Raw genomic sequence first — 22,690 nt, forward strand, 5'->3', positions numbered from 1 at the left:
TGTTGAGGACGAGACTAAATTTGAGGATTATGGAATATTACATTAAGAGTATCTTCTAACAACAATCCCAACTTCTTCCTATATTATGGAATATTACATCAAGAGAATCTTCTAACAACAACCCCAACTTATTCATATACTGTATATATAAATGCAAAACAGAATCATTTCATCTAGGATTCTGTCCACCTTGCCTTTCATTAAGCACAACTAATTAAGAAACTACATGAATGCATGTTCAAGAAAAGATGTAAGGAACTACTTTTTGTAATAATCCATCTCCTAAAGCCTTCCTACAAAACATCTAGGACAATTAAACATGAATGAAAAAATGGAGACAGAAAAGCATGGTTATTAAATGCCATTTTTGGTCGTTGGTGATCATTAATAAACATAATTACACCAAACAAAGAAGTCCAATGGTGTAACATCGGCAACAGACAAAGACCCAATTTTATTATCAGGAGCCATTAAGTACATCTAATGAAAGAAGATATAAGGATGGGGAAAACCTAAACCCTGTTTCCTTTGTTTTCTTCTCTTCCTAGCAAATCCTTTATTCGGCACAAAAGGGGCATTTATTTACTCACTCACACATTCAGTCACAGATGTGACATTTTATTTTATGCCTTCACTTTAATATATAACAGTTGATTGCAGTGGAAGTCTTTAGTCGTAAATGTCGTAAAAAGTCTTTCAAATATTAGCATTTCTAATATATATATTTATACTTCAAGTTCGTTCTGGTTCTCGATTCTGATTGGCTGAGAACCTTTCCAGCCATGCTATAGACTACCAGTGTCACCACAGTACCCTGCAGCATTTCGGACGAGCAAACCACCATCATTTTACAAATACTACTGTTGTTGTATCACAGAGTATTTTAGAAGAGAACATAGTTATTTAGACCTCAAATATGCAACCTAAATATAAATATAGCGCATACTTTACAATTTGTTTAGATGCGAGCTCTAGGCTGACAGCGGCCATTCAACGCTCATGTACCCGCTGAGAACAGCTTTATCTCAGACAGTCCTGCCACTGGCTCTTATGTAGATAGTGTTTAAACATGAGATATAATTTGCTGATATAGAGCGATATTGCACAGCTACTCATATTGCTTATAGTTGCATATTGCTTACTTATATTGCTATCAGTGTATTAGCAGATTCTTCCTATTTTTCTTCATAAGATTCTTCATTTAAATAAGGCGTAATACTAAATATAACGTTTTTTCGAATAATTTGTATATATGCCAACCTGACAAACAAAAACCCCAAAAATTCCAGGTGAAAAAAGTTATGGTAATGCCAAAAGAATAGCATTAGCATGCTGGGTTTTGGGAATAGCTATAAAAGAATCCAGATCATCTGTATTCGACACTCCAGCAGCCCTATTCCACAGAGACAGTGACAAAGAGTGTAAAAAACCCCAACTACTGTAATTGGTTTTAAAATGGTGGAATTCATTACCATTGTACTGCATGTTCAGAAATGCAAACAGGAAAGAAAAAACATTCACTGGAGGCTTGAACTGATCTGCTTAAATAAAAGCAATAGGGAGATGAAAGGCATAATTCAAATGACAATTTTAGCAGCCTTAGCTTATTTATAACAGAAAGTTGAAAATCTTACGAGTGTAATTGGCATATGATTATCAGCTCTATGTCTACTGTTGCCTTCTCTTTTGTTCTACAGGCAGACTTGGATATAGACTGTTAGAATGGCCAACATCCAAAAATAGATGAAGAAAAGTACACCTGAAGTCTTTCCGGAGTAAAACAGGCACCAGGCAAAACACAAACAGGTGTAAAAGTCAATTTACAGCAATGCCCAAGTAACTACAGTCATCTGTTCACCTTTGAAAACCGCATAGTAACAGCTCACCGGATGCTCTATTTTATAGCCACCATTACTTTTATACCTAAATGGAGTGCAGAATAATGCCGGGGACACACTTAACATCTAGCTGAAACATTCTAAGATTGAACTGAATACACTTACAGACTGTTTCCAATGACTGGAGCAGATTGTAAACACCGACTGTGAACACAGACTGAATGCAACTGTCTCTGACTGCGTGTTTGGGTACAATCAGATTTAAGTATCAAATTACATTCATAATCGGCCTTACAGTCTTTAAGTGTGTCCTCGGCTTAACCTGACAAACAGTGTTTCATGTTTTCATTTAAAATCGCATCTCACCACAAGTGGTCAATCTATTGATCTGATCTGTGTGAGGGAAAATCTGTATTTGTATTTGTAGTAAGACTTTATATCTGTCCTGATTTGATTCAGGAGCATTTGGCAGAGCCACCCAAAGAAAGAAGCGATAGCATATGACCAAGTTTAAAAATTAATGTGCAGTGTTAGAAAGAGCACCTGAAACAGGGAAAGGTGGAGGGGCAGCATATGTGGATGAGAGATAATAAAACAAACACTTCTACCACTCTGAAAATGACTGACGAGGAAAAATTCACAAAATATATGCCAAGAGACGAGATGAGAACAGAAGAGAAGAGATCTGCAAACAGTACAGTTAGACTTTGCGTGAACGTGTTACTTCAAGAAGAGCTAGTTGAATGGAATTAGCTTGACAATGTGTTGTCAGCAGCATGTTTTATGACATGATGAGAGCAGAGGAGGCAGTATAAATTATTCAGATGTGATTGCATAAGCAGGATGTCGATGAGGGGCGAGGCAGCTCGAGCCACCAAACGTCCATCTCCAACACCAGGTCGCTAGAAGGGGAAAAAACAGCAGCCTATCTACACTCATCAGCTTAGGAAATTTTAACGCACAAAAAAGTAAACTTGATTTTACTTGATAAAGTAAAATTATCAATCTAGCCAACGTCCATCTGAATACTGTTGGTAGGTTTAACAGTTACTTCCCCTCTTTAAAGACCAAACCTCTAACAAATGGCATTGTAGTAAAAAAAAAAAAAAAAAAAAAAACAGTGCTGTGCAGGTCTGAGAGAAACCCATTAGGTCAATTCCATGGCAACAATGTGGGGGTTTTTTTTTCAATCTCTCACACACTAAAACTGCTGTGGAACTTTGATTTAAAGATACTTACTGCCATCTAGTGGCTGTTGGGATTTTCTCAAGGAATGTACTGCACCATCTCAGTCTCATCCAACTTCTAGTCTCTCAGGCAATGGACAGTTAATCATATGGATTTATACACATGCATAACAAGACAAACTGAAAACGTGCAAACAGCGTGTCCACTATAAATACACTGAACAAAGCAAGAGGAAACAATCAGGAGAAGCTGACATTCCAGGAACACAATCATGAACAAATAAAACTAAAACGCAGCCATTTTGAAGGGTCTATTTCTCCAGAGCCCCCTTGAGAAAAAGTGCAAGGCAGACTAAATGGTTTGTGACCCATCGTTGATCAAACCACGAATTGTTAGGCTTGGCCATTTGGGGAAGTGCTTAAAGTGTGTTTGATGAGCAGATAATGACGGCTCACTGCTGAGCGTCCAAGGATGACGACCATAAAATGTGCAGCCACGAGACAAACGCCACACCTTATTAGTGCTGTGATTTGCCGACGGGGCCACAGGGAGTCTCGGAGACGTCGGGGATTTAAGCGAGGGAAAATCTTATCAATGGAATCAACCAAGTAAAATGGTAAAATGGCGTCTCTTTGACTACTACCCAATAAGCTAATGAAATAGCTTCTTATTAGTTCAAGGCTGAAATAAAGGCAGAAAAATAAAATGAAGAGGAAAGTCGTGAGCATTCGAAATACATTGTTCCCCAAGAGCTGTCTGCGTGTGACATTAAGGGCCCTATTTTAACATTCTGAAGCGCAAGTATCAAACGCAAAACGCAAGTAACTTTGTGGGCGGATCTCGGAAGCTGTTGCTATTATAACGGCGGGATAAATGACTCTTGAGCCCGACGCAAATGGAAAATGGGTTGGTCTGAAGTAACTACATTACTCATAGGTGTGGTTTGGGCGTAACGTGCAATAAACCAATCAGAGCGTCATCTCACATTCCCTTTAAAAGCAGGCGCGCTTGTTCCATGGCGGATTGCTACTATAACGGCGGATTTGCCGGGCGCACGCCAGGAGCGGCTCACAGCCGAGGAGACCGACGTTCTCGTCAGGGCCGTAAAAGACAGAAAAGTGACATTGTATAGAGATGGGAGAAACCCACCCAAATTAATAATATTCATATATAATAAAATAATATATATAATATAATAATATCCTGAATAATTTGGGTAAATGTGTAAGCTAGATTTATGCTTATTTTTTCACATCTTCATGGACACCACAATGATCTCCCTTGTGTGGTAATATTTTTCCTTGTAATTATACGGTTTGAAAAAATGGGAACTGCTGCGTCTGTGTAGATGAGAGAAGCAAAGTGCATACGCGTTGTGCACACGCTACATCATGGCCAAGCATGCGCCCTTAAAATAGCATTTGAACGCGCCACTGACTTTAGACTAGGTTTTTCCTGGTCTGTGGCGGAATTGTTTTCTGAAACTGCAAAATAGCACCAGGGAGCGTTTGCGCCAGAATACGCCTCCTCTTTTCGCCGAACCGCCCCCGGGAGCGCAAGTTCATTCCCTAATTTACCGACGTGCGTCTGTGGAGGGAAAAGTCCGCTGTGCGTCGGGTGTAAAATAGGAATGATACATGCGTTGGTGTACAAAGTCAATTGCGCTGGGTGCAAGATAGGGCCCTAAATGCGGATATTTCTGTGTTCATGGTTTTATGGTTCAGATGAAACTATCTAGCAGACTACCCTAATTGTAAGAAAAGAGCTGTCCAGAAACCACGGAGCAAGTGCCAGACCTAAACACCCGAAGTTAATGAAGTAACTTTGAGAAAGAAAAACAGAGACCACAATGCTCCAACTTTCATTAAGCCAAAAAAGCAGCAGGAATCGTACAGCTGAAGTGATGACGCTGATGTCTTCGGTAAAGCTGTAGTAAAAAAATATGCTATGTACTATAAATACATCAGATTTAAGGCTGGAAAAAGGGCAAGAATGTGAGGTAGCGGCATTGAAAGGTGGTCAAGGAGAATGACGGGACAAGCCATTACCAGATCTCCTGACCTCATAACCGGAGCTAAGAGCAGTACGAAGGGAAGTAATAATATCTAGGTGGACGGAGGGACAGCTGGAATTAAAAAAAAAAGAAAGATAGACAGGACTTGCGAATATATTGCTCAAGTCGCAGCATGAACATCAAATGGGCTCCTCTCATACAGAATTTGTGTACAATCACGAGAATGCTCGTTGCACACACACCTACACACAAACAGAGCCCATCTCTTTTCCCTTTAATACGAGAACACCATGTCCACTCTTGGCTCCCTTTCATCTTCTCTTCATCATAATGAGATCCCGCTCCCCTCTTTTGAAGGCTGGAGTGCCGATTGTTTGTTTCCCATTGAAAAGAAGGCCACGTGGCATAATGCAGCAGCAGCCAGCCAGCAAAGAGACCTTTTGTGTCACCGGTGGGAGCTGGTATTGACATATGCCGCCCGTCTATCAGGTTACAATTCTTTACACACTTTCTAGACTGCGTGTCCTATATGACAAGACATTTGTCTTTCTGGTGTGGTCTGCCATGACTTACAAAAGACTTCTGAGAGCTTGTGTGCAATATAACATTGTACGAAGAGAGAGAGCACGTCAAACTGTCTGAATGATGTTAGAAACGGCATTTATTAGTGTCGGCTATCCTGAAAAATGTAGGACTGCTTTATATTCAGGATAGATAAAATAACCGCTACCTTTATGTCTTGCCATTTCCCATATGAAATCAACAAACCTAGACTCTGTCTGGGTCTGTGAAATGCAAATAATTCCAGCCCCAGAAAGGACTGGAAATGGTATTAAAGCTAAATCAATCACATTGTACTTGACATTTATATATTAACACTTGACTGAATGGAATTAAAATTGTATGCAAGGTTGTGTTGTACCAAACAAGCACTGAAGCATCAGTCGAGACCCCACAGGAGATGAGGTAGGTTAGGTGTCGCAATGAATATTGCGCTAGTGTCAATCTGATCTCAACCCGGAGAAACTTCAATATGCCTGAGCTTGGAGACGCAAACAAAACTGAAACTCATAGGTCTCAGAGTTGATCACTGTCACTGATCACTGTGTCAGTATCCCAGATCTGATCAGCTTATGTGATGAAACCAAGCAAACGGGGCAAAAATTAAAGACCTTCCTATAGTGTGAGAATGTCTTCTATTATAACATGGCTCAACCATAGGTGAATTACTAACATCTATGCTACATTTCTATTAACTCGCATTAAAGGAATAGTCCAAGTTAAATACAAGTTAAGCTCTATCAACAGCATCTGTGGCATGTTGTCAATTACTGCAGAAAATTATTGTGACTCACTGAGTTTCACTTCACTATGTTTTCACTGCAAACTAATTAATACCAACACATTATTAGTGGTGTTTTCTTAGGTAAGAAAAACCTTTTCTAATCTATTGCTAAGTATTAAACTTCATAACTCGTCCCCACCATTTGTGCTACAGGCATAAATCATGCCTCAATTGTATAGCTCATTAAGGAGAGGTGTGCTATTACTTTTCTAAGAAATCAGACTTACAATTTCACCTGAAGGAGAAGAAAAGAAAAAAAAGAAAAAAGAAAAAAAAAAAAATCACAGACTTGCACAAAAGGAGGGACACAAAGGTATATCTACAGACTAGAATATTATTGAGGATTAGGCTCTTGTCTAACTTGGGCTTTATTATGCAACCACCTAAAAAACACCCAGAAGCAACCGCTTAGCAATGCATTAACTACCATTCAGCAAACACATAGCAAAACCCTGGCAAACACTCAAAACTCCCAAGTATTGTGTATTTTACACTGGCCATTCTCATTTGCTTAGTAAAAGATTAAAAAATTATAGAACTAGTACTAAAATTACTAAAGAAAATTACTTTACAAAAAATAAAATTACAAAAAAGAAGTGACAAAAACCCATAAAATTACTAAAAATAAAAACTACATTTAAATTTACATTTATTCATTTAGCAGACGCTTTTATCCAAAGCGACTTACAAATGAGAACAATAGAAGCAGTTAAACTAACAGTAGGACAACAATATATGTGCTATGACCCTTCTCAGTTTAATCTAACTCAGTTTTTTTATTTTTTTATTTTTTTTATAGAACAATAGGATAGAATAGAAGAGAAAAGTTAGTATTACTGGATCAAGTGCTGTCGAAAAAGAAGCGTCTTCAGCCGTTTCTTGAACGTGGCTATGGACTCAGCAGCTCTGGTTGAGTTAGGCAGATCATTCCACCAGCAGGGAACAGTCATGGTAAAGGTCCGAGAAAGAGATTTTGTGCCTCTTTGAGATGGCACCACAAGACGTAGTTCGCTTGCAGAGCGCAAGTTTCTGGATGGCACATAAGTCCGAAGTAATGAGTTTAAGTAAAAGGGAGCAGAACCAGTGGTTGTTCTGAAGGCAAACGTCAGTGACTTGAATTTGATGCGAGCGGCAACTGGCAATTTTGTGAGGAGAGGAGTGACATGTGCTCTCTTCGGCTCGTTAAATAATAAATAATAAATAAATAAATAATCAAAATCAACAGACACAACCATCACGTAGAACAAGTGCAATTCCTTCAACCTAATTAAAATGAATCTAAAAAAACGATGAAAAGGAACAAAGGGGGGAAAAGGTTATTGGATTTATTTTTTCCTTAGGAAGCCTTTTAAAGCACCAAGGACATGCTCCCTATCAAATCAGTTCACACTCCAGTACACAATTATCATTAATGGTCAAAGTGAAATAAGAGACCTTTTCAGACTGAGGCATAGGTAGGGATTTGGCTGTCCTTGATTTTATTCAAACTTAGCTTAGTTTAAAAAGGGCCCTCTCCACAGACGCTTGCCAGTGCCAGCGAGGAGCAGAGCGACTGAAAGAGGACGTAGTGCACCATCACTGCAGAAAAGCCTTTAAACAGGCGCTTACAATGAGCCTGTACAGCTGTACAGTATAGATGGGCCTTGGAAAAGGAGTATGTTGGGTAAAAGTCTACTGATGAAACAAGTGGTGCACACACACAAATGCCAAGGTTATTCATTACCTTGGGAATACAAATTCTGGAGTATATAGAAGCGAAGGGGAGACAAAAAAGCAAGGGTAGGGAAGGTAATTGGAGAGGAAGAGAAGTCAGTCAAAATGTGAACTGTTCTGCCTCCAAATTTTCAACAACAAAAGCCTGTATAGGATATAAATAGAGGAGCCTTTATATGATACTCAACATAACCATAATGCAGTGCACAGCAAAGATAATAGAAAGAAGCATAAATTAAGAAATAATTAGAAGGCAAGTGATATACTCACAACAAACAAGAAGCCTTTAAGGACATTTTAGAGGCACTGAGGTAAATCATCAGCAGACAATGTAATTGAAAAACATCATTTGGAGGATACATTTCATTGTTTAGTGCATTCAAGTCCAGCGTCTAAGTTTGGATTTAAGAGTTATGACGTCAGGTGCATTCAAGTCACTTTGGTCGGAGCAAGATGGTGATGTAGCCTACCTTTTCCACAAAAAGATTTTTTAACTACTTCTATTTGCTTTTTGTTTTTTAATTATTGAAGGTGTTGTGTAAATTGAATTGTTATATATCATATCATAATTGTACAATACTATTGTATTATGTGACCTATCTAGTTTTATTGTAAATGGGGGGAAAATTAATTTACTTCAACAAATTTACAAAAAAAATAAAATCTATTGCGTCTGCCATTTTCTCACTGAAAAGGCCCTAACACTGAAAGATTGTTTAAAACAATCTTTCCAGCATGACTTGAATGCATCAGCAATGCATATAAGCATAAGCATCATATCAGACTGTACAAAAATCCTGGATAATAATGGGCAAACTGTTGTTTTGTGCAAAATATTAATTTAAAAAAATAAGGAATGGCCAAATGTCAAATTTCTTCGCCACGGTTTTGCTCTTTTTCACATATGATTTTCAAGGCACTTTGGTTTCAAAGAGAGTATTTAAGTACTATACCCTTTAACATAACGAAAAGATACATGTCATATCACCTAAGAAAGGGCCAGGAAAGGTCTTTGTCCCATGTGAAAAGAAGCTAAATCATTTCTAAAATACAAGCTTTGTCCATTATTTTCTCACCGACAATACCAGGGATTCTCAGAGAGCAGCTGCACTCTAACAGCCCTAGCAGACTCCTGTCCCTGAGGTCTCAGCGGCTCCTCTCTCTCTCTCTCTACCCACAACTCTGAGCATGTCGCCATGTTTCCGTGGAAACAGGCAGTCTCTCCTAACTGCTGGGCTGACTGTGTGATTACTGATATCCTCCTGAGGTCTAGAGAGGCTTTGCAGGTCAACTCATGTGACCTTAACAGGTAACAGTGGAACCGACTTCAGGGCCAAACACGATTGGCTGTTGTGTGCTGGTTGTTTTTTATTTAAGCACAAGGAGACGTGGTCTTCCAATCCCTCACAGAGGGGTTCATCAATTCCACGCCGATAAAACGTGGGCATTTCGACAGACAATCTATCATTCTTAGCCTGACAATCAAAGCAACAACATTCCTGATCAATCGGACACCGCGGAGGGGCGTACGCCCCCTCAAGTCACCATCATCATCATCATCATCATCATCACCACCACCATCAGGCTGCGCTGATACAAACTGCTGAGGCGCATGTGACTCAGCAGCATGCGGACACGCTGACCAGCGAATTTGAGCCCTGCGAGAGAGCGTGCTGGAGAGATTTCATCCCTGAGGGAGACGCGGCTCAGGCAGGTCGTTCTACTTCCAAACCACATTGACAGCGTGAAAATCGCAATCTGCCCAGCAAGAGGGCATCATCTTGGTCGCACTGAACCTACCTTCCACAATAAAACCCAATAAAGGTGGGATATTGGGAACGAGAGAAACAGAAACAAGGCGAATAAAAGAGCTGACAGCTTCCCTGCAAACCCTCACACTCCCCCATCCACAGGAAGTGCACAGAGTAGTCAGACGGAATGTCAGGAAGTTCAGCAACCTCTGAACTGCGAGAAACTTCAAAAAGGAATGGACTTGTTTGGGGTGCACACTGTCAGACAGTTCTTCAATAAAGCCGATCCCAAAGTAACTTTCCTGCTCTGCCCTGAGAAATGATGCAACATTCAAAACATACTTCCATGCTCATCAAATCAAGCAGGTTTTATTGCTGACAGGTTATAGAAATTTCACTCGACACAATTCTAGGCCAAGCGGCATGAAAGCATTGAATGAACGGGCCATCTCGCTGCAAATAAATGGGTCTATTGCGGCAGCTTATTGCTGTATTGTAAATAACATTTACCTGTGCTTCCTTATCTTCAAGCTTCCTCACGTACATCTACAGGCCTTTCTCATAGCTCCAGCAACACAATAAAACAGCATTTTAAATGACAAGTGACACTTGCGGAGGCAATAACGGAGCCCCTCTAAATAAATAAAATAAAACAAATAACAAGCAGCCTCATATGGGCTATGCTACCGCACTACGTGAGAAATAGTAAAAGCCAGTGTGCAATTACCGCATTACAGAGCTGTGAAATGAGGAAACATTGCCATCTCCCAGACAGTATATATTTATAAAGATTATTACCATCATTTTTGAGAAAGTGGGGGCGAGGGGCGAAAGTAAGTGACAATAAACAACATGAGCAGCTATGAACATTTCAGAAACAATAGTGACATGCTGTAATGTTACTGGGACAAAGACATGGTTTTGCAAATGGGTTGTGCTGAACGTCCCACCGCAAAATGGAACGTATTTATAGGATGGGGGTAGGGGGGTGCACTCAATATTTATTTTCCACTGTTCAATCATGGAACGTGTGTGTGTGGGAAAATCTAATTAAGTGATACATTCTCAGTATGCTGTCTGGGGGGAAGAATGAACACAATGAAACCCATTTAGATACAGAACATTAGAATAAACAGATTAGATTACAGATTATGATTATTTGCCTAAAAACTATTGCTCATCCTTGGTGTTACAATATTTAAATGCTAATATGTGTTAGGCAGTGATCCATTTCAAAGAAAAACTGCTTAAACTGACAAAAAAAGGTTCTAGTTTATTCTTGGAGAGAACAATTGAGAAATCACTCATTTCTAAATGTGCAATTTACATGCAGGGATTGGGATGTGGGGGGGAGTAGAACTTTCAAATTATAGCCTATAAACTACACTAATGCTGAAAATAAAATAAAAATCTAAAGCCATAGAAATTACTTTTCTAGATATTTACAACAAAAAAGGAGGGAAGAGAGAGAAAGACCAAGACGAATAAATAATTGTTTTACTTACCGCAACTTTGCTCCCAGTTATCTGCATGCAGCGGTCAGCGGAGGGAAGTTAATGTGCAAAAAGACACAAACAGCACAATCATTAGTAGGCCAGAATCTCTCCGGTACTATCCTGCTAAAGTATTAGAGCTTATACTTAAATCACTATCACAATGGCCCTCTCTGCTACGCTGCTTTAGTCAGCTGAGAATTACACACTTAACAAGGTGGAGAGAGAGAGGGTTTAGACGGACACTAAAGACAATGTCTGCCATTTTGATGACTGCTTGGAACTTAAGGATCATGATGAATTGATCTCCGATTGAGTTTTTAAAAGCATCTCTCTGTTTGCTCATTGGTTTTGAAGACCGTGGAGGAAAAAAAAAGGCTGGTGAAATGATTGATGTGTGAAACGACTGATGTGAAAATGTCATGTTTTAAAGTAAATAAAATAAAAACTCTGTCTCAACAATCTTTTGTTTTCAATCCCCAAATTATTACTTCAGGACAATCAAGCAGTTTCTATATTAAGGGCATTTTTGACAGTCAATACAAAAATCCAGAGGGGATCGGCACTCAATGACATTCTGTATGAATCTAGTAGATTTTCACTAAATTAACCCCAACATGGTATTTTATTCATGAGCAGATGGCCTCCTAAAATGCCTCCATAGGCCAAAAATCAATCAAATGTCACTGGTAGTTTCTATCAAGTGTCAAATTATACATAGCTCAAAGCTCGATGAAGTCAGCATGTTTTTTTCTTGGCCAAGCCGTAATGACAATTACTAGGCTCAATATCTAGGGGAAGGTTTTCTTCTGGGAGCATAATTTGTTCTACAACTGAAATGAGAAGTATTCTCACTTCAATAATACGAAACTGGAGGTGGTAGTTTCTAAATCTGATCTGCTCTCTTTCTTTTAACATAGATGTCCTTTGTTTTAACAAACTCCCACAATCCCATTTTTAGGTTAAGGTTTATGACAATAATAAAGTAAATTTTAACAGTGCAACCTTTTGATCGAGAGTGCTACTTTTGAGTCCAATTTTGTGCATCTCTGGAAAATATGCTCAAACAAATCATTAAGGGTTTGGGTCTTGACCCTAAACAAAAAGTCACCTGCTTGTGCTTTCACCAGACATGCTGGGTGACTGCCAAGTATTGTTAGCACCATTTTGGCTGGGTTTGATGAATGTTGTATTTTTATTGCAGCCTGATCAAAAGAACAGACATTATCTTGAAACCACATAAAGAACTGTCAGGGAGGAGCCTGAGGGGAAAAGCTGCTGCTAACATCAATTTACACAAATTTCACAAAACAACACCTCATTGTCACTTTACTGTGGTATTAATGCTGTCAATTCCTGAGGAGCATGAAGAGCAGAAAAAAATGAAAACTTAAACCAGATGATGGTAATTGTTGTAATGCAGAATTAGACAGTCATGTAATATGCTAATTATAAAGGAGCTCTATTATGAAGTAGCTCCTGTAAACAAACTTCAGAAGAAATGTCATCTTATCAAGGGATGGGTATTTATATCCTCGTTCCTGCTCTTCTCATGACCATCAAATGCTCCATGATACAAATCTATTCATTTAATTATTTATTATTAGCTCCTGCATTCTAGACAGGATCATATCATCTCTCAGGAACTGTCATAAACTATTACAAGAACTTGTGCTGTAATTTAGTTTCCATGTGTCTGTAATACCACAATATTGACAATGTTCACGTGAATATCTTGGGTACAACATTGTTTCCTTCCCCCTCAAAGACCCCGCCTAGAAAATTTCTGTTCCTTACATGAATCATTTCATTTAAGTGCGAAACAGTAAAGCAAAGTCAAAGCTTTTCATAACACTGGCAGAGCAAGAGAGAAATGACTAGTTAAAGACATGCTTTGGCACTCATGAGGACAATGACACCTGTCAGAGACTGAAAAAGCGAGAAAGCATTTCATGAAAAGTTAATGGCCAAGGATATCTGCAGAGCAGCGAGGCAACATTGGTTTTACACTGTATGTGGCTGTATGTTATGGTCAGGTTACATATCCACAGCAAAATTAAGATGTTTAGCATTTAAAAATAGGTAAAATCTTCTTCTTTTTTTAATGACAAATATTTTTATTTTAAAAAGATTTATTTTTTTGTGAGTAGTATGTATAAACTTAAGAGGGCTGTATATTTAAATGTAAAGGCGCTTTCTCTTAATAAGACATTATAGTGGCGGTGGCAGTCATTTAAAAGCCTCATACTGAGACCCCCTGGAAAGTGTGGTAAGAGCTCTTAGCTGTGCATGCTGAAGGACTCAAGCGGGTGCCTCCAAGAAGAAAATGCTTGGATCTCAAATAAATAAATAAATAAACAAACAAACAACTAAATAAAAAACACATGCAAAGGACTTAATAAATAGAATAAATATGCATTTTATACATTACTTTTCTTTGGCAAATAGCTGTTCAAAAATGTTCAGTGTGAAAAAAAAAAAAAAAAAAAAAAAAAAAAGGTGTGATCATATAATATAATGAAAGCATGCATAAATGTGTTGCAAGGGAAAAGGTGTTGGCTGTAAATAATAAAAGGAACTGTGAACCATGGGAGCTGTAACTTTCTGTCACACAAGCAATAATATCTGAGCTATCAAAGAGGACAGACATCGCTGGTGTGAAACTTCTCTATTCTTCCGTCTTTCTTTTATTTCATCGCTCTGCCCTCCTGCCAGGCAGGAGCTGTGGGAGTCTGCCGCACACAGACAGGCAGGCAGGCAGGCTGCGACAGGAGTGGATCGGATGGGTTTGTTTTCCCACTAATATTTGCTCTGTAAAGCTGTGTGCTGAAACACAATCTACTGTAGGCAGATCGGCACACTCGGGGAGATAGCAAGCAGATTAAATGGGATGGATGGACTCCACTATCCCTTCCTTTATTTAGACGGGTTTGGGTTATTAATGCGGAGGTGTGCAGAGGTCGTCTCCGTGTGGTCTGCTCTTGGCCTCGCTCACCCCTGCTAAATTACACCTGCAGCGGCTCAAGCGGAGACCACGGGCCTCCTTTACCGTCAGACCACCACTTAATTACTCCCACTCGCCAACCAAAGAGAGGACATTGACCCAGTGCTAGACAGAGACAGACAGCACAGCAGAGACTTTCTCTGGACATGTGTCAGTGTGTGTGTCAGCATTAGTCCAAGCAACTCAACTCAAAAACACCCTTAGTAGCTATTCAACATACAAATAAAATGCATTCGAACAATGATTCCGAGAGTGAACAGAATGTGCAGGTTTTAGGTACAAATTAGTCAAGTGACGTAAAAAAATCCTGCCATCTCATGCTTGTAAGAGATGTAAAATTTTAGAACATTGTTAAAGTCAACATGGAATCAAAATCGAGGGCATTTATGGCCAATGAAACTATAAAATTTTACTACAGAAATTAATATAATTCATGATATTTGCATGACTGCAGGAATATGAATAACAATTCTCAAATTTAATGATTAAAAAATGTCAATCCCTTCCCTCAATCCTACAGTCTTTTTTTTCTATTTCACTAGGAAACACATCACATAATAGAATTAAATGGACGAATATACCGCTTTTCCACTGTCGGGCCAAACTGTTCTCTTTGCTTAACCGTTCCATTACATGCCGATCCAGCCCAGCCGGCACGGATATGGTTTCATTTTCCACTGTGCATAACTGAGCTCTTTGGAATGCAATAGAAATGTGTCAGTTGTTGCCTTGGTAACAGAACGGTTTACTGATGAGATGTAAATAGCGACTGCATTATGGAGGATGATCAGATATTTATTTTATTTTATTTTTATTTTAAAAATTTACGTCGCTCAAATAGCACGTTTAGCCAGCTACAGTGAAACTGGTAGCCAGGCAACAGACAAGTGACCAGTCCTGAGTGGCGACGTCACTACGCGCATTCTACCAGCCTTCGGTTAGCTAATAGTGCTGAGAATTCCGAGCTGAGAACGGTTTGTAATCACGCCGTGCCGAACCAGGCTCAAGTGGAAACATAACTGGAACCGTTCCTTAACGTTCTTAGAACCGTTCGAGCCCCGACGGTGGAAAAGCGGCTATATTCTGTTTCATGTTGACTTTAATAGTTTGTCAGCAGAAATACACATAAACGCTTTTTGACAAATAGGAAAATATCCATAAACAACAAGGGCACTTTTTAAAAAAAACTTTTTTTTTAAGACTTTTTAAAATCATTTTTTCAGTGGCTTAATTAAGTTACATTAATTGTGTCATATAATTCAACAATATAAAATAAAAAAAAACAGCAGTATCATTTGTACAAGGCTGAATATTTGTGCTACTCCCACATAATCAGCAGTATGCAGATATGGTATGCAGCTTGGTTAGTAGCTTGAGCTGAATGTTTAAAAGAGGAGGAGTAGGAGGAGATCTCTGGGTGCTAAAGTTGAGCATTACAGGGAAAAGTGTGTTGTGCCTGTGTTAAACATCTCTTATCACATAAAAGCACATCTCTTCCCTAGAATGGAGAGCACACGTTCCCAACCTCCTCCTTGCTAGTCAGAGCGCTGTGTTCTGCCTCCACACTGACATGCTGCTGGTGAGTGCCTCTGGTAGTGCTAAGGGGGCTACAGGGGTACACAGAGACAGGAACCCCCTCCACCCTTCCTACTTTGAGACTACAATACTAATATGTGTTGCTCACTGCTGCAGAATTCAATCATCTCTGATTATCATCATTATTAATAATGCTGGTTAATTATCATGGCCGAGAGGAAAGCTAATGAAAACGGACGCTGAAGGCTGGCCAGAGGAGCCGCCCACAGAGCGGGTGAGGGGAACATTGGTGTTTACGTGGAGTCTAACCTCGGCAGGACCTACTTCATAAAGGGAATGAAGAGAATTCGCCCAAAAGCCTTGGATTACCCCACGAGGCGGTGGAGTTCCAGCCTTTATTCATCTACGGTGATGAAAGAGCCATGTTTCAGCTTACCGAGCAGAGACAGTGATGCGTACCAAATTCTAATGAAAACTTGATCCCTGGCAATATGAAGCTTTTGGATAGTGCAATACAACAATAAGCAGCCTGATGAACACCCAGGGAAGAAAAAAAAAGGTGAGAGGGGAAAAAATACAAAATAAATAAATCAGAATAAATAATAAATAAAAGAGCTAAAGGAGGCGGCAATCAAAGATTTGGGGCTTTAGCAAGAGAGGCAGAAAGCAGATCAGGTTAAGCTCATTATTCCGTAGTGTCTCGTCATGTGGTTCATCCCCACTCTCTCCTCTGTCTGTTTCTCTCTCTTTCTAAGACCGACCGCCCCAGTGTCGCGGTGCACTTACAGATTTAGCCGTGGCAGATATGTACTGGACCACCATCTCCCGTTTGGTGCTCAGGTCCTTTCCTCGCAGAGGGGCCTTACGCTCTTCATTCAGGTTCATGTCCTCCTGTAGACACACACACACAAAAATAATAATAATAATTATATATATATATATATATATATATATTAAAAAAAAACATAATCTGTGTATGTAATCTTTTTTTAAATCATTCAAATCTGATATTTGTTCTCACAGCACATTCATGATCACACTAAGGACACTGTCCTATAGAACCAAGGTTAGAGTGAGTCATAAAGCCTTTATATATGTTTATCAATTCCATGACAAGTCAAGGAGATGTCGTATGTGCAACAAAGAGCCTCTCTCCGAAGATACACCCAGGATGCATTTCTATGGAGCCATGCTGCCCTCTGGTGAAGGAAAAAGGGACTGTGTTCTTTGCTTTCAAATGAGACCCATGAATGTGTGGGTGTCCGCAAAGAAGAAAAGAATGACAGACAAATGAAAATACTTAAGGAGGAAAGGGTGAGGGTTGTTGATTTCAAAGCTACGTGTACGTCTTTTCATCAAGATTTATTTATTTATTATTTATTTATTTTTAATTGAATGTAACATTTTTAGAGAGAGAGAGAGTGAGGGAGAGAGACATGCCAATTTTGAAAACTGTGACTCTTGGTGTTTGTACCACATGTTCCTAAAAGCACATGCATTAAATTAGTGATAAAGTGAAGGACATCTTTTCAAAGAGGAAAATCATCTTTTCATCTTTTCTCTCTCTCCTTTCCCCTCACGTGAAACAAGGCCTTTAATCAATCAGTGAGCCTTGTTGATGTGGCATCTTAAAGGTGCTCTGAGCGATGTTGGGCGATGTCACTTCTTGTTGACATTCAAAGTATTGTCAAACAAAACGGAGGCTAGCTCGACCCTCCCTCCTCCTCATCCCATCCCGTTGTTGCCTTTTGTGGAGCCTGGGCTGTCTACAGAGACCGCGTTTTTTTACAGTGTGTTCAGGGGACAGGCAGCTAGCGGATAGTGAGGAGATGTTTGCTGTATGTGACAAAAAATGTTTCAGCCTAAAAAACACGTGACATTGCTTAGTGCACCTTTAATTGGCTCTTTAATCCAGTTCCCGCTCTACAGCATGATTTACCCATCATGATTAATTATGTCCTCAAAGCTTGGAATAATTAAATCAAAGGCCAGGGTTGGCATAACTGAATAATTTTATGGAAGCAGTTGGATCCACTAATGTAAAGATATAAATAAGTACCTTTTTTTCCCTCTTCAGCTGCAATGTGAGACCAGTTCCATTCATACTCTTAACTTGAAGCTCTATTAATCTCAGTGCTCGGGAAACTTCATAAAGTCATCCACAGGAACAATGCAGTTACCAATACAGACCATTAAAATGAAAAGAACACAGTGTGCACAGAATGCGAGTCTGATCAACCAAGGGCACCGAGAAGGGGTTCCAGGAAAATGGAAATCAGTAGATTTGTCTCTCACTTTAAATTGTTGTGGAGAGTGGCCAAGTTTCCTGGAGGAACAAAGGCATAATTTTTCATGTTTGATCTAAGTCAATTGGGTTATTTTGCAGTGAGATTCTGAGGATTTCTCCAAAATCGAAGCAATCCGCTTAGGAATGTAAGGACAGCCGGAAGAACACTTATTAGTTAAAGTGCCATTCATCAAAATAAGCCAAATGTACTTTTGAGGATCCAGCGAAGTTCAAGGAAAAGCTATTTCTCCTTCAATCTGGAAGAAAGGGAACAGGATTGACACAATTATGCTGCCACTGATATTTAAGTTCATCTGGCCACATTTACTAAATAACTAAAGTACACGCAACAGAAGGCAAAAGTACGTTGGACGTCCCCCAAGACTACTAGACACTGAAGAAGAATGGAGAAATAGCAACCGAGTGAGTTGACAGAACGCTGCCAGAGTATAGTTTGGAGAGAGAGGATGTAGAGTAGTTAGGGGGGTGATTGCATCTGCAGGGGTAACGATCTGACCTCATCAATCCCAGAGTCCTTCTTCGGACTAGGCGCTCTCTCTGTCTTAATGTTAATGGTGCTGGAGGAATACCAGTGGTTGACTGAATGATGATGCAAACCGGAGGAGCTGGCATGTCACATCCTGCCAGTGCTGTTTCTCAGCAGGAGAGGCGCGTTAAGAGCCCTCACCCGTGTCTTAACATGCCGTCACCCGGCTCATGAAAGGATTTACCGCTGCGCATATTTATCAGGCCTTGGGTCCAGCTGCGTGCATGCACGCACAATAGCATGGAAGGGCGACAGTGGCTCTATCGCTCTCGTTGTGCACACATTAAGGCGAGCATATCATATGCTTAGTGCCATGGCCACTAACCCTATTCATCAAAGGGCTGGGGCTTTCATTTGTCGAAGAGCTACTCTTGTTTACAAGAGCCCTTTGATGACCGACCACATTAGTGTACCCTTATTTTTCTTCCACGAGCCATGCACTGGCAATGCAATCTCAGAGATCTGCCCACCGGCATTAAAGTGTGTGTGCGTGCGTGCGTGCGTGGGGGGGGGGTATTTATTTGCATTTGGTCAATACTTTCAAGTTTAAATATTGAAGAACAACCTCAAATTTAGCCTGAACACTGATGATGTGAATCGATATCTGTGTGTGCCTTGAGTATGAAGGAGGGAAACATGAGTATGAAAGATCTCCCAGTTTCATATATTAGATTGGATGTGCTTTTATTTTGTGACTCATGAATCTTTCCTATATGGAGACCAACAGACCAGCTGATCTATAATCTCAATGACAATGGCAGCAAAGCATTTTTCCCTCAATTGTTTAGTTACGATTATTATGCCTTCAATACAAAAAGCCAATTCCAGTCTGTGCAACATGTTTTAGGCCTGTACAACTGCCTGGCTTGTCAAGCAGCAAATTGAAGCCTAGGTTTAATGTCCCGCTATCTGGAGAACAAAAACAGCAATTGAGTGACAGGCAGTTACTAAAGCAATGAGGAAATATGGAGGGCCAAGAGTCTCTGACGGGTGAAAGATTGGCGCAAACATTTGAAACAAATTAACAAATCAAACTGATTATAGCCCACCATGTCAGAGAATGCAAGACTATTACAGTCAATGTGCTGCATGACTCAGTTCTACATATGACCAGGCCACCTCTTTTTTCCTCTTTTGAAAAATTAAAGAATTTTAGAGGTGGGGAGTCCAGTAATATTTTGCCTTTTGAAGCAAGTACAGGTCAATTATCAATGTGGTGTCTACCTAACGAGGTGTGTACAATTCACTGCCGAGCCAAGAAGGCAGTTTAAAATGAGCACTGAAAAGCAGTTCTGCTCAGGTGCTGCAAAATTGGAAGAGTTTCCCATCTACAGACAACAAATCCACAGAAACAGTCAAAGAATAAAAAAGCATCAAAAACAGAATCTGCTGTGACAGGCACAGGTTGGGGAGAGCTCTAACCCCTCCACCCCTAAAAAAAAAACTCATACAACGCATTCATTTTTCTTGTCTGGGAAATAATCCTTCCATTGTTCTGCAGCCAGATTTTGTTATTTGACTTGTCTTGGCCAAAACAAGCGCAAGTTCAGTTGAGGCTGTGTATGCAGCAGCCCTGTCGGTTTTGTTGTCTTGGGGACTGTGTGACTGTACAGATAAACAGAGCAGGAACTTCACAGATAGGGTGAAGACTGCATTCAGCCCTCACCATGAGTTAAATAAAACTGTTTCCCCCCCATCCGTAACAGTAGCTTGTTCTATCCTATGTAGCAGATGCTCTATTGACAGCTGTCAACATATCACACTTCATGACAGAATTAGCAAGAAGAGTCATGCATATAAAAGCATGGTAGCTAATGTATATTCTTCTCCCAGAGGGCAAAATGAACAAGTGTCAAGCCATGCCAACGCTCAGTTAATGCATCCTGTCGGCAGAGAGCGCAAACCTCTCAAGTCCCATTCTCCACTTGCGATTGACAGGAGAAGAGAGATGAAGAAAGATAAGGTGTCTTTGACTATCCATGAATCGGAAACGTGGCTACTACAGAAACAATTGAGGAAACAAATGGCTACGCTGAGTCGCTGAGTAACCACTGATTTTTGATTTCAATTCCAGTTAGGAAACAGACCATTATACAAAATACTTAAAATAAGTACACTTTAGCTTATTACAATGAACACAACTGCATGTAAACTAAAGTTTAGCTAATTGCATTTAATATAAATTTAGAGTTCTTTTTTGAACCACTTAAAGGCCCACTTGAAGAACATTTTCAGAATCTGACTCGGGATCGATCTGATACGGTAAAACCGACAAGATTATTAACAGCGTTTACAATTGCTAAAGTCTTAGAAGCTAAAGCTCACGATTGTGGTGGCGTTACATTTCCGAAACACGCTTGAGGTGTTCACAATCACAATGCACTGGGTCTGCTAGCAAATCAGAGCACTATGAGCTTATCGGAAGGAGGATCTTTGTAGAAACCAGCGTGTTTCAGATAGATTGGGAATAGAGGAACTGCAATAATGTACAGCATGTGAAAAAGAATGTGCTTTTGAACATTAAAGCATATTAACCTATTCTATTACACCTGATGAACTTAAAATAGCATCATGACCCCTTTAATGTCTTTCTACAGAAACTTACATGCCATGTATTTATTTAAACTTTAAAAGTAACACTGAATAAAACAATCAACACAATAATTAAGTACTTTCCGTGTGCTTTAGTATGCAAGTCAGCACATCAAAATAAGTGTACTTCAAGGCAGTAGGCAAAAGATTAATAAAACATGATGATTTAAAATGTACTATGAAGTAAAACTTTAAATTTGGCATTATTACAAAGTGCACATGTAGTATTACAAGTGTACTATCCCCCAAATTGACCCTTTAAGTGTGTTAAGAAACACAGTTATGAAAGTGTACTCTTTTCACTTACACTGAAGTGGCCTTGTATTTAATCAATATTATATTATCTACAAGTACTGCAGATATTATAATGAATGAAGTGACAAAAAATAATTAAAAAAGCAACTAAAAAGTTGATTTGAACAACTTACCTACAACCTAGTTTTAAACTTAAGCTAAATCCTTGCTAAACTCATTTTATGTTGCTGGTAAAGTGTGTGAGCGGTATAATGTCACAGAGAAAAGTGGTTTTGATGGCCTAATTGACACCCTTAACATGAGCTCCACACTTTGATATGCATCAGTGATAAAGGGTGTCTGAGGTCATACTGTGCCTGGGGCACAGTGCAGATCACAGGATGAGAAAACAAACTCACCATCATCTTCTCAAACAAGTCGATAATCTCTTTCTCTGACAGGTTCATGGAGCGCTCGTCGAAAAAAGGCTGGGGCACAGGCAGCTCGGTCTGGGTGGAGATGGGGTCTGTGGGGTGCTGGATAAGAGGCTTCTCCTTCTTCGTGCCTTGCTTTCGAAAACTGGTGATTCTGTCACGCTGGAGAGATAAATAACTAAGTAAATAACTGGTGCATATGTCAGATCAAATAAATAAATAAATAAACAGCACATATATCTGACAGTGGAAATGCCTTCTGAATTTTCAGGTTTATGACCCTGTGAAATCCCCTGAGTGCAGTTTTCTGCCCTCTGTTGTATTTCCTATTAAGAAGGGAAGTTTTAGGAGAGGCTTATCAATGGGTGTGTCCATTTTTCAACAAAAAAAAACAGCTAGTAGGCTTTACCTATGAAGATTTTGAATTAAATTTGATTGGACAAAAATCTGTAAAGTGCAACACGAGTCATCATTATTGTTGTTCAGTTTTCCCTGTAGAGACTGTAAATTTGAAATGCATATATGCTACTGTTCAAATATTTATTTAAAAAAAAATAATTAATTCAGAAAGAACGCATTAAATTGATCAAAAGTGACAGTAAAAACATTGTTGTGAAGTATTTTTATTTCAAAGAAATTATGTTCTTTTGAATCTTCTATTAAATACAAAAATCCTGTAAAAAGTATCATGGTTTCCACAAGACTACAACTGTT

The 22,690-nt window shown here is 39.5% G+C and overlaps 1 protein-coding gene across 7 annotated transcripts in view; it reads right to left on the bottom strand.

Moving 5' to 3' along the window:
• Positions 1-22,690, bottom strand: part of diaph2 (diaphanous-related formin 2) — a 444,655-nt gene that overhangs the window by 399,012 nt on the left and 22,953 nt on the right. For 6 of the 7 annotated variants that reach the window (XM_084132524.1, XM_084132525.1, XM_084132526.1 and 3 more), the window contains 3 exons: positions 21,962-22,138; positions 16,669-16,773; positions 11,355-11,375 (listed from right to left, as the gene is read on the bottom strand). In XM_084132524.1, the coding sequence (XP_083988650.1) occupies positions 11,355-11,375; positions 16,669-16,773; positions 21,962-22,138 (303 nt within the window). The remainder of the gene's footprint in view (positions 1-11,354; positions 11,376-16,668; positions 16,774-21,961; positions 22,139-22,690) is intronic. The other variant, XM_084132527.1, reaches the window with a different exon arrangement.

This window comes from Abramis brama (assembly GCF_963993115.1).
Source record: "Abramis brama genome assembly, chromosome: 13".
Classification (NCBI taxonomy): domain Eukaryota; kingdom Metazoa; phylum Chordata; class Actinopteri; order Cypriniformes; family Leuciscidae; genus Abramis; species Abramis brama.